This window comes from Canis lupus, chromosome 12, assembly GCF_003254725.2.
Source record: "Canis lupus dingo isolate Sandy chromosome 12, ASM325472v2, whole genome shotgun sequence".
Lineage (NCBI taxonomy): Eukaryota > Metazoa > Chordata > Mammalia > Carnivora > Canidae > Canis > Canis lupus.
In genome coordinates, this window is record NC_064254.1 from 37,117,416 (window position 1) to 37,130,803 (window position 13,388).

The window sequence follows — 13,388 nt, forward strand, 5'->3', positions numbered from 1 at the left end:
AATGTTGCTAAAGAAAGTAAAGCTATTTTGATCTGCCCCTTAAAATGGGAATAACATGTTTCAGCAAAAAATCTGTTCTAAATTACAACAACTTACACCTCCACCATCTTTTTATAAAAATCATTAGAGAGAAGTAACCATGCACATCACACTATGCTGTGTATTGCTTAAAAAGCAATATTATATTGAACCATTTGAGAAGCTTGAGCAATTCTGAATGCTATTCAGCTCCTTTGAGCCAATAATGAAAAAATTTACTAGTAAAGCAATTAGTAATTCACACCTTTTAAGTCTGTCTTGTGTCTATGTCGGTGCACAGAAAATTTAAACAAATCATATTGAGGATATGGGAAAATGAGCCACAGTTTCTATACTGAAATAAGCATCCTGTATTTAAAAGTGTCTGATACATGCTATAGAATTTGTTCAGAGTCTAAGAATCATAATTTCTAATCTACGGTTTAAATTAAAATCTAAACAGTACATATTCTTCTATAATTTAATTTACCAATTTGTCCAAGTAAATGACAATCACTGGAGGCATTTTTTAAAATAGAATTTATTCATAAGCTCTGGCTTTTATACCTCGGACACACTTTTTGAAAATCATTCATTTAGCCTTCTAGCTGGTTATTAAATAAATATTTATCAAGCTCTTGCTCTCTACAAGGTATTATTAATAAGATATAGTGTTTAGACATATAAACTCATTTTTTTTTACTTTTAAAGAAGTTTTTAATATTAAAATATTTTAATCTTATTTTTGGGATAAAATATTTTGGAATAAAATATGACAGTGGCCATACACAACCACATATTGAGTATTTTAGGGTGTAGTTACATAAGCCAGAAGGCAGTTTTAATTATTCCTGTATATTGGCCATTTCTCTTGGTTTCCATTTTTAAAAACATTTTAAATAAAAAAATTGAACTTTAAACCTAATTATTACCATATGCTGACACTATGAAGAGACTGTCTTTGCCAGAATTTGGGGGGCCTCCATAACTTACATGAAGAAAAGAAAATTTCCCCCCAAATTAGTTCAATTTATTAAAATATTAAGTCACTTTTATTTTCATTTCTTGGTACAGCTTATCCTCTAGGAAACATCCGCCAGTGGACTCAGCTGACCTAAGAGGCATGTGCTTTTGTTTCATTTCAGGCACTGGGTTATTCCCACAACTCACATGGCCCTCCCTTAGCCTACACTTTATAGCGTCTTCTACTCACCACTGACTGGGTTCCTCGAGTAGATGAAGTTGTGACCGGTGTTATGGTGATAGTGCTGGTCACTTTGCTCGCGCCAGGTCTTGACGAGAGATGGTTCCTAGGAGAGCGAAGGACAGTGCCAGTGGAAACCTCTTTTTCAGCTGTCACATTGACAGGTCGGACAGTAATAACTGGACTTGCTCCTTCAGCTGAAGTCCCAGGGGATCGTTTAAACTGAGAACCTAAATGAATGTGAATTTTATTGTCTTCCGTGGTTATGATATTGGCATTGGCATTATATTTCCGTAGTGGAGTTGGAACAGTCTGTTTTTCTGGGGTGACTTTGAGGACAGTCCTTCCCATGGGCATTTCCTGGGATTCTGGAGAGACTCCGATCTCAGCGGGTGCTGCAGATGTAGACACTGTCATTATCTGAATGGGGGATGTGGGCCTGTCGGCAAACATACCTCTTCCACTTTCTGGGGTCTTCTCTCTAGAAAATGTGGTAATCGTGACTGGAGACATGGCTCGTTCTGTGCCAAGAGTAGCATCTCCACTTTTTGATTTTTGAGACATAACATTTGGTGATGGAATAATGGTTATCCTTGGTTTCTGATTCCCTAAGGTAGGAATGACAGTGGTACTAGAAAAAAATTCTTCAGATGTTGGGCTTGTTATTTCCAAAGTTGCCGTACTATTCTCATGGTCTGGTGTCACTCGAATATGCAGAGGCTGGCCTTGTTTTGGTGAAAGGACCAGCTCTCCTGGGTGCCCCGGACTGGAATTTGTCCGAGGCCCTTTCTCTTGAGTGATTGGGGGCCCATTTTCCCTTTTTCTCATCCATGGAATCCAAGACTTTCTCATAGTGAGCTCATTTGCTGCTGGAGGATACCTGTCTAGAACAGAGGATCGTTCCATAGGTTTTTTCAATCCCACCTGTCGAAGATTACTCATGATGTGGTTTTCTTCTTGAAAGGATTTCCGTATAAATACTGCTGGTGTTTCTTCCTCTGCTGCCTCACTGCTGACAGCATCCGTCTGCACTCCAGTCGATGTCACTGGAATATCCACCATTCTTCTTCCATTCACACTGGGTCTAAGAGCTCGGCTATACCGCTTAGAAAGCTCCAACTCTTTGGTCAGATTGAGGACCTCCTGCCCCATGTTTTTGTTCTTATTTTCTTCTTCCAGAAATCTCTGTTGAAGGACAGAATAATCCACTTGGAGTTGAGAAAGCTGATCTTCTTTGTTCATTAATTCATGGATCTTCTCTTTCAGAGCTTGGACTTCGGCTTTCAGGTCTCGACTTTTAGCTTCTTCTAACCGAAACCGGTGTCTCAGCTCCGCTTCCTGACTCACAGCCTCACCTTTCTCGATTGCCTTGTTCTTGGCAATCTGGTGCTTTATCTCCTCCAGTTGTTGAGAGAGAAAATTCGCCTTGTCCTGCTCGGTTCTAAATTTCTGCTCCAGCTGATCATACTCATCCTCCGTCTTCATCAAATCCCCCTCAACCACCTCCAATTGTTGAAGGCGTTTCTTCAGTCTCTCGATTTCAAGTGTTAGTTCCTTAATCTTGTTGTCTTCTGGGCAGGTGAGTTCAGACCCTTTCCGAGACCTCCCTCTGGTTATTTCTCTTTCTACTTCCTCCATCCCGTCAAGTCTCTTCTTTAATAGGTCAACACTGCAGCTTAACTCAGAGGATTTTTCTTCTTCACTTTTCAGTTTACCTATTAACTCATCTCTTTCTTTTGTCAAGTTGTATACCTTTTCCTCCATTTCTGATTTCAGTTTTAAAAGCTTCTTGCTTTCTTCGATTAGTTTTTCGGTGACATCCATAACCTTTCCTTGTTCTACCTTAAAATTTTTGTTGAGTCCATCCACTTTTCTCTCCTCTTGCTTTATTTTTTCCATCATGTTTTTCCTTTCATCAACCAGCATCACAGTAAATGACTTCAACTTTGTGAGGTCATCTTTTAGACTTAATTCGGCCTTTTCCAATCGACTTTCAGAACATTCCAGTTCTTTAACCCTACTCTTGACCACCTCTAGTTCATTCAACAGGTCTTTGGTTAAGTTCTTTTCCTTCTCCAGATTTAAATGTAGCTGGGTACACTCAGATTTACTCTTGCTGAATGCTTCTTCCAATTTCTCCAGTTCGGACATTCTCTTCTGTAACTTCTCGACTTCAAGTTTGAGCTCCCGGCTGTGGTGTTCCTCCTCTTGGAGCTTCTTCCGCAATTCTCTGCACTGGGATTCAGTTTTGGTGATCTCCTCATCTTTACCCTCCATTTCAAGCACACGCTTCCGGAGATTTTCCACTTCTGCCATAAGGCTGGAGTTGCCACATTCCCCTTTGGCAATTTTATCTCTTAACTCCTGCAGTTCTTCCTCTGCCTTTTGGAGGTTTTTGTTGGTCTCCTCCAGCTCCTCAATTCTCTGAGTTAAGCCAACCAGCTTGAGCCTGAGTTGCCTGTTGTGAGACTCTTGGTTAGCCAACTTGGCATTCATCTCTTCATGCTCCTGGGAAAACCTTGAAGCCTTGTGTTCAAAATCCACTTCTAACTTGAGCAGTTTCTGCCTGTCTTCTTTGGATTTGGAAGTGATGGCTTTGAGCTTTTCTTCTTCTTCTCTCAGTTTCTGAGTAAGATCCTGGACTTTCTGGCTTTGCAGGCCAAGTTGCTCAATATGCATTTGCCTTTCATCCACCAGCATGAGTGCAAAGGACTTGAGTTTCACAAGCTCATCTCTTAGTTTATTGAGCCGCTTAGCATTTTCCTTTTCTTTTCGGGCTTGGTAAGCCTTTTCTTGTTCAAGGAGCTTTTTCAACCTAGGAAACAAAATATATTAAAATATTATATTTTACTACTATATTATGTATCATATATGTATATGTATTTATTTTTATACATAAGATTCATCAACAAGTAGGTTTGTCTCAGATATTAAATAAAAATGAAATGCTATTATAATAAATACCTATCAACTGCTGCAATATCGAGGGTTAGCAGTTATTCATGAAACTAATTAGAAGCCAGGATATTGGTTACCCTTAGGGAGGGGTGGTAACCAGAAGTGGGAATGAAGAGGATCAGTTCCTGTACTTTTCAGTACTAGTTTCTGTTTCACGATTTATGTGCTGGTTACAAAGGATTGGTCAGCCTGTTACATTTCAGTAAGCTGAACACTTATGAGTGCCTTTCTGCAGCTATGTTATGCTGCAGTAACATAATCATTGAGTAACACTTAGTAATAATAATGACTATTTAAGTAGCTTTTTCTGTATTCCAGGCATTTATTTTATGTTCATAGCAACCCTATGAGACGTGTACTGCTACTGTCATCCTGATAAGGAATGTGGTGTTCCCCCTGCCCGGGGCCCACAGTAGCTAAGTGGCAGTGCTGGCATTCAAACTCAGGCAGTAGGGCTCTGGAATCCTTGCTCCTCACCTCGGCTAAATCAATGCAATAACTGAATTTTGGGAGAATGCAGAGAATGGGCTGTGTATTGCTGTTAGATCCACTTTAACTAAGAGATGAGAACAATTTAAGAAGTGATAGAAGATTGAAGGAGAGAACTTAATGGGGCAAAGGAGAGAGAGCACGTATGAGAGAGAGACAGAGAGGAATAATCATAGCTAGGAGGACCTGAAAAATGTGATTTCTTGGAAGCCAAATTCCTACCATGGTCATGCTCTAGCTCACAGGATTTAGCTGAGGGTTAGATACAGAACTACTGTAAAACTGTGTGACTCAGTCAAGACAGCCTGCTCATAGCCTTCCATGCAAGCAGACTTGCATTTAAATTTCTACAGGGGGCAGCCCAGGTGGCTCGGTGGTTTAACACAGTCTTCGGCCCGGGGGTGTGATCCTGGAGACCCAGGATCGAGTCCCACGTCAGGCTCCCTGCATGGGGCCTGCTTCTCCCTCTGCCTGTGTCTCTGCCTCTCTCTCTCTCTGTCTCTCATGAATAAATAAATAAAATCTTTAAAAACAAACAAACAAACAAACAAATAAATAAATAAATAAATTTGTCCAGGGAGGTCATTGGGGATGGGAAGAATGGGATGAATTGTAAAGACTTTGCAAAAGATAACTGGCATGGTCTCTGTGACTATTCACTCACTAGCAAAAAGGGAAAGAGAAATAGAAAAAAAAACTACTCTGATGCTTTCAATCTGCATAATTACAAACAATACCTTTAACAGGAATAGGAAAAACTGGTAGAAAAGAGTTTTGGTAGAAAATTGAGGTAACAGCAAGATAGTCAAGTTGAAAAGTGTACCAGGCATAGTTAACAATACTGTACTGTACACTTAAAAAATTTTAAAGATCTAATGTTAAGTGTTCTTTCCATCATGAGATAATTTTTAAGCATACCAGTTAGAAATGTAATACTTTTGATGTAAATCCTAAAATTTTATAGCTCATACATATCTTAATGCTATTACCCTAATGACTCACTGTTATTTACTCCCGTCCAAGCCCTGAGCATCTTTTGCTGATAATTCTGCAACAGCTTCCTAATGAGTCTCCTCAGAAGTTCTGCCACCTGTGAGCTGTATGATCTTGGACAAGATATAAAATATGAGATATCAGTATGTCTCACTTTTTTCACTTACAAATTATCAAAATAATTGATAGGGTTTGTGTGAGATGCATATTAGCTAATATATGGAAAGCCCTTACAACAGTGCCTGGCCCATACTAAGTGTAGTTTTAGCTATTTTTATGTTATAATAATTATTATTTATCTCACCTAAATTCGAATATAATCACAGGTTGTAATGGAACCCTGACCTCCATGCCTTCTTGTTGCTCTAAGAACAGAGGTGAAAAATCCATTACATGGCCTTGCATGATCGGGTTCCTGTGCACCTTGGCAGGTTCATCTGAAGTCAGTCTTTCCCTGTGATCTAAGCTGCTAACATTCCTTGGATATGCTGTGCCTTCTGCCACTATTTCCTCCCTGTTCCTCCTTTCACTCTGGCACACACACCTGAACATATCTAGCTGATTTTTATCCTTCAGGTTTCACTTAAATGTCACTTCCTCCAGAAACCTTCCTGACCAACCTGATTAAGTTAGATCCTCTTATAGACTCTCATCATAATACCTTAAAATCTTCCTTTATGACACTAATCAACTTAAAAGTTTTTTAAAAAATTTTATTTTTAAGTAATCTCTACATCCAATATGGGGCTTGAACTCACAACTCCAAGGTCAAGTCATATGCTCTTCTAACTGAGCCAGCTAGCTGCCCCTCAACTTACAATTTTGTAATACCTGCCTTCCTTTGTTAATACAACTTGCATGAAGATATGTGCCATGTCTGTCTTGTTTGTCCCCTTACACAATGCCTGACACATAGAAAGTGCTCAAAATATAGTGACTGAACAGATAAAGGAAAGAACAAATAAAGCTTGAGCTAGAAATATAGCTCAAGTCATCTTATATAGAGATATGTGAACTGAAGTCTCTCACAATGCTGAATATGAATTTTTGTTGAATGGATATTGTGGTTGTTACAAGGCCAGTAATTTGATATTGACAGTGGCCATTAGACAACAAGTGGCTCTGATTTAGTGAACAGTGGCCTCTCTTGAAGACTGTGGTCATTCTAGTCAATGGTCTCCTAAAGAAGAGGTGTATCTCCTAAGTAGAAACCAGAATGGAGAGAGGGAGCCCTCTCTATGTGGACTGGGAAGGTCTCCCTTCCTATACGTCTATCTTTAGTACTGGATGATCAATAACCTCTAGATATCCTATGAAGTTCCTCTGGGAATATTAGAACCCTAAGTAATATTTTGTAGACCTAAAGTTTTTGTTCTCTCATAGGTTTCAGTGTTCTTTTAGTATGTTTTGTTTGCTTGCTTAATTCTTTTTTAGAAAAGTTTCCAATCTCTGCTACAGAAAAACAAGAGAAAGTATTTTACCCACAGTTGGATCAGAACTCTAATGTTGGGGTAGTGTACATCTGGGGTCTAGTGGGAGGAACAGTAGTAATTAAAGTGAGAGAAGTCTCAAGAAGAAAGAAAGTTATAGGAGATCTTGGGGCTATTTTGTCAACCATCCCTCCTCTCTATACAGAAACTCTTACCATGCTAAAGCTTGGTAATTCTTGGATTTTCATTTCAATAAGGGGGGGCATACCAATCTCCAAAAGAGAAACTACGTAGAGAGAGGAAAAGGAAAGGATGGAGAAAAGACTGTGGGAACCCAGAAATAAGGGGTAAAAATAATGAGGAGAAACTAATGAAGACCTGGCAAGACAGATAAAAGGAGAGAGATATACTAGGAGAGTTCCATGGAGCAACACTGGAGCACCAAAGGAAGGGGGGCATTTGTCTCCATTTGTCTACATCCTTCCCTCCCTAGTCACTTTATCCTTCAACTTTAGGTGGGCTCTTTTCCCTTCTCTTTTATCCTCTAGAAATCCTCATTTTTATATCAAACAAGCATTCAGAAGTATTACCATGTAACTATCCACAATACATAATGACTATGGCATATTACATCTCCTTTTTCAAATAATTTCTCAATAGTTACAATTTCACTTTGTGCTTTAAACAATTAATTTGCTCTACATTACTAGGTCCTGTTGCCATGTAATTATGCTATTTAAGGAGCAGAATAAAAGGGTGTTGGTGCTGTTTGTGCCAACTGGTCTCATCATCTCCTTCCTCTCTTGCCATTCTGCAACCATGCCCTGATTCTAAGCAGATTAGCATAAAAAGGAAACAAACCAGAAGACCAAGACTAAGAAGATGAATCAGTACCTTGATTCTCATCAACAGTTACAGGCAAAGCCCTAAATATCCTGAAATCAAATTTATTCTTGGCAAGTTCTTAATTTTCAACAAGCATTTTATCTTATTTAAAGGATAAAAGGAAGACAAGTAAATGATCTAATAGATTTTCAGAATTCTATTGCCTTTCTTAATAATTATTCTTAAGTATATTCCTCATTTCTCTTTTCATACTGAATAAAATTATATTTTTAATTGCAAATTTATCATTTACAAATGTTCAGAAATTCAATTATTTTAAATCAGAAGACTCTAAAAGCATAGGCCCAAATGTTCTGTGAAATATATATATTTACTTATTTAAAAATGTAGTGATAGAAAGATTATAAACAGTGGCTCAGTCGGTTAAGTGTTTGCCTTCGGCTCAGGTCATGATCCCAGGGTCCTGGGATTGAGCCCCTCATTGGGCTCCCTGCTCAGTGAGGAGCCTGCTTCTCCCTCCCCTTCTGTTTCTCCTCATTACTCCCCCCACTCCCTTCATTCTCATGCTCTCTCTCTCTCCACCAAATAAATAAATAAAATCTTTAATAAATAAAATTACATAAGTAAATAAATAAAAGGCCCTAGAAAGTATTCCGAATGTAGGAGTTATAAACAAATATTATAGGAGAGTGACTTAAAATATAATAGAAAATATAAGATAGATTATTAATCTTAAGGCAGAAAGGTGTGTGAGTAGAGGTAGGAAAGCTAAAGAGAAGAGGGCTAACATTTTCAGCTGCAGTTGGGGAAGCTGGTAGGAAAACATGGTCTGGGGAAGACATGTTTCAAGTACTAGAAAACTTCTAATATCATTTCAAGACGTTCCTAAAAGTCCACTCCAATTATCAATTTTTACTAATCCCTAATTTAAAAAAATAAAGGCTAGAAGGGCCTTCAGTAAAAACAACAACAACAACAACAACAACAAAAACAACTTATTTACCAACTACCTATTGCATCCTAGGCACTGTTAAGTACTTTATTTCATCCCATTTTCACAACACTTTGAGTAAGGCATTAGTGTACCATTTTATAAACAACAAAAGTTATTTGACTAATCAAAGGGACAGAATTGAGAAGGGGTAGGTTTAGATTTTGAACCAGATCTGTTTGACCACAAACAAAATGCTTTTAACAACAATGTCATTCCTCAAATACATACTACTTGAACAGATCAAATTTGCAAGTGTTTTTGTTTGGGTTAACTTCATCTTGCTTGGTTTGGCCTATCCTTCTGCAATTGTCAAGATCTTCCTTGGATTTTGGTTTGTTACCTAGCTGATACAACTTATACCTAGCATTGTGTCAAAGGCAAAATGACTCCAAACATTAATAAAAAGACAAGTCAATTTGCACAGAGTTCTTTATACACTCTCAATATCTCCCTCCTGTTGACATCAATCCATTCAGTAGCATGGACATTGTCATTCACTTAGCTCTAAGCCTACTGGGCTGTATTTCTCTTTCTCTTCTGAGCTCCCAGTCCTCTCCTATGAACCTGTTCCAAGGACATCTTCCCCATGTCAGTCAACTACAACTAAATTCTTATAGATGCTTAGGCCCCAGATCTAGAGTCATCCTTTAGTCCTTTCTTTATCCCACATCTCCATAATTCTTCAGCAAACTTGTCAATTCTACCTTCAAAATAGATGCCAATCCAATTACTTCTCACTTCTATTGCTATCACCCTGGCCCATGACAATAATCATCTCTTATCTGGATTATTGAAATGGCCACCAAGTCTGACTCCCAGCTTTTACCCTCGCTCACCTTCAATCTGTTTTTTGCCCAGAAGTCAGTGTGATTCTTTAAATAAATGGTAAATCAGATCATGTCACTCTTCTGCTCCAAGCCTTCCAATAGTTTCCCATTTGACTGAGTGAAGCCAAATCACTGCAATGACCTAAAAGACCCTACATTATCACCCCCTTTCCCTTACCTCTGTAACTTTACCTTTGAAAACTCTTTCTCTGGGATCCCTGGGTGGCGCAGCGGTTTGGCGCCTGCCTTTGGCCCAGGGCGCGATCCTGGAGACCCGGGATCGAATCCCACATCGGGCTCCCAGTGCATGGAGCCTGCTTCTCCCTCTGCCTGTGTCTCTCTGCCTCTCTCTCTCTCTGTGACTATCATGAATAAATAAATAAAATCTTTAAAAAAAAAAAAAAAAAAAAAAAAAAAAAAGAAAACTCTTTCTCTCATCCTTCACATATTCTAATAGATCCTTCCCTCATATCCTTCAGGACTTTGTACAATTATCACTTTCCCAGGGAAATCTTCTTTGTCCAACTTATTAACTTGTGCATTTCATGACAGAACTTTCTTTTTCCTTTTCCTGCATTTTTTTCTCCAGAGTACTTGTTACCATCTAATACACTATACATTTTATTTATTTTTTAAATTGACTAGATCTCTTCTCTAAGTACCTTGAAAGGAGGATTTTGTGTATTTTATTCACTGCTGTGGCCCTGTAACCAGAACATAGTCCATGATGAGTTCTTTACATACATGTTGAAGATGATCACAGAAGGCCATCCCTTGCTGAAATTCAAATGCACTTGGCCAATTCCTTAACTTCTTTGTGCCTCAGCTTTCTCATCTATAAAATGGAGGGATTGAAAGTACCTCCTTCTTGGGACTGTTGTGAAGACAAAACGAAGTGAAAATGATACCTATAAAGTGCTTAGACAGTGACTATGCCATGGAATGCACTCAATAAATGCTAGCTGTCAGCACTATCAGCAGCACTGAGTAGGGCACTTCTTGTTGACTCATTTAGCAATCATTGACTGAACATTATTAGCTATGTGCTAGGCACTCTGCTGAGAATTTAGAGAAAAAAAAAAAAAAAAACACAGTTCTTGTCCCTAAGACATTTATTTAGTCTCTAAAGAAGAGGGCAATTAAACCAACAACTATAAAAACATGCAAAAGAAGCATACACCTTTGTGAGAACACAGAGAAAAGGCAGTGAAGTTGTACCAGGGGAAGGGAGTCAGGGAGGCTTCCAGGGGTATATGACTCTTGAATCTTAAAGGTTAAATAGGAACTTGGTAAATAGAGAAGGCAATGAAAGGGCCCTCTGCAGCAGAGGTTAGCAAACTATTGTCTGTAGGCCAAATCCAATCAAGGCTGGTATTTTGTACAGCTCTCAAGCTAAGAATGGTTCTTACATTTTTAAAAGGTTGTGAAACATAACAAAGAAGAATATGTAGCAGACACTGTATGTGGTCTGCACAGCCTAAAATCGCAATCTAGTGGAAACAGTATGTAAAACCACAGCATTGAAAATTAGGAGATATTTTCTAGGCACAGCAGGTAGCTCAACTGAAATGAAGGACACCTGTGGGGACACTGGGGACAGAATGAGGCTAGAAGGGAAGGACAAACCAAACAGCACCCCATGGGTGAAGAGGATGAATCTGAACTTTGGATTCAGAATATGAGGAAATTTGACAGCTTTGTAGAGGATTGGAGGAATGTGTCCAGGAAGCCAGAGCTCATTTAGGAAGCTACAAAAGCAGGAGATAAGAAATATCATGGAGTCTAAACTAAGATCATGCAATTGAAAAAAGAATGGAGGAGTTGCCCTGGGTGATTTTTTTAGGATTTGGTGACAGACTGAGTGAAGATGGAAAGGGAGAAATTTGGACAGACTTTCCAGTTTCTAGTCCAGGTTATTATTTTGATATCCATGCTTATCATATTTATCACATATGGGGTAACATAAGAGAAACAGACCTGGAGAGGAAGATCATGATGTTGCAAAAAGACAAACTGACTTTGAGTTTGCTGAGAACTTACAAGATCAATGCTTATTGGTAGGCCTGGAGTTCCTAGAGTTGAATCTAGGCCAGAGATACAGACTGAGAGTCTCCAGTGACTGGTACAACCTAAGAGAGGTAAGTAGGAGGTGTGTAGACCTGAGAAAAAGGAGTAAGGACAGAAAAAAGGCACTGAGATGAGAAAATATAAATGACTTAATGCAAGCACCTGAGCAGGAGAGCCAGAGAAACAAAGGAATCCAGGAAATAGTACATTCCCAGACACCAAAAGGGCAGAGAGAAGCATAAGAAACAGGACATGTCTGCAATGCCAAATACTCTGGAGAGATCAAGTAAGAAAACAGGAAAATGTCCATTGTTTTCATTTAAACTTAAAAAGCTTTTCCCGTTGGATATGTCAATATCCAGTACTTCATTTAAGCAGTTTTAGTGGAGTTTCAGAATAAAATACAGATTAAAGCTTGGCTGAAGAAAAACCAGGAAGAAGAAGAAAAAAAGAAAACACATAGAGACAAATATCTGAGACTAATTACTCGAAATCTTGATTGTAAAAAAGAAGGAGAAACAGGAAAATGTACCCAGGAATCAGGGCAAGATCAACATTTTAACCCTTAAATATATATATGAGATTAGCATGTTCTCACTTAACTTTAAAGCTGTTTTTCCTTATGGAAATAATATTCCAGTTAATAATAATAGAATGCCATTATTAATAAATAAAGAAGTAATTATAAAAAAACACTTCTACAATGCCCAATGAAATAATGGATATAGGCAACATTCATCAATGTCTCCCAAGAGAGATAGCCAACCATTGTATACATATGTAACATACTTCCACCCAAGAAATATTCCTACAAAAAAAAAATGAACCTAAATAATATCAGGCCCCTATAACTACTTACTAGTTTACAGGAAAGACAGGGGCAAGAAACATACAACACAGTGTGACACTGTGATGATGCAATCAGGAAAACCCAAAATGTAAGGGACTACACAGGATAAAATACCATTAAATAAATAAATTGTAAGCAGGAAAAAGAGGGGGAGGAGGGGTTGGTTAAAAGAAATTTAGATGACATATCAACCAATTTTAATATATTTAGATGCTTATTCAAGCTATTTTTAAAATAAGATGATTGGAAAAATTATGTTGTTAAGGAATTCTTACTAAATTTAGGTAGCTTAAGGATAGTTTTAAGAGAATTCATATCCTTTAGAAATATACATTGAAATGTTGATGAATGAAACTATATGTCTGGAAGTTTTATAAAAAACAATCCAGAGCAAAGGAAAAAAAATAATCTGGGGTAGGGGGAGAGAAAAATCCAGAGCAATGGGAATAGATGAAATCAGACTGGTCATGAGTTGATTAAATGTTGAAGCTAAGTGATAGGTATATGGGGATTCTTTACACTATTCTTTTATTCTTATAAATGTTTGAAATTTTCCATAATAAAGGAAATTTGTGATCTTTGTGATCTTTAGCTCCCTCTCACCCCCAAGTCTCAGCTCCTTTGGTATATACGGTCATATTTTTAATTTTCTTTACAGTACCATATATTTCTCATATTTGTCTATGATTATGGGGATTCTTTCATTCATTTC

The 13,388-nt window shown here is 38.1% G+C and overlaps 1 protein-coding gene across 3 annotated transcripts in view; it reads right to left on the minus strand.

The window, feature by feature from the left end:
• Positions 1–13,388, minus strand: part of FILIP1 (filamin A interacting protein 1) — a 206,958-nt gene that overhangs the window by 18,778 nt on the left and 174,792 nt on the right. For 2 of the 3 annotated variants that reach the window (XM_025444791.3, XM_049092255.1), the window contains exon 5: positions 1,232–4,037. In XM_025444791.3, coding sequence (XP_025300576.3) covers positions 1,232–4,037 — 2,806 coding nt within the window. Of the gene's footprint in view, positions 1–1,231; positions 4,038–5,671; positions 5,749–13,388 lie in introns of those variants that run through there. The other variant, XM_049092256.1, reaches the window with a different exon arrangement.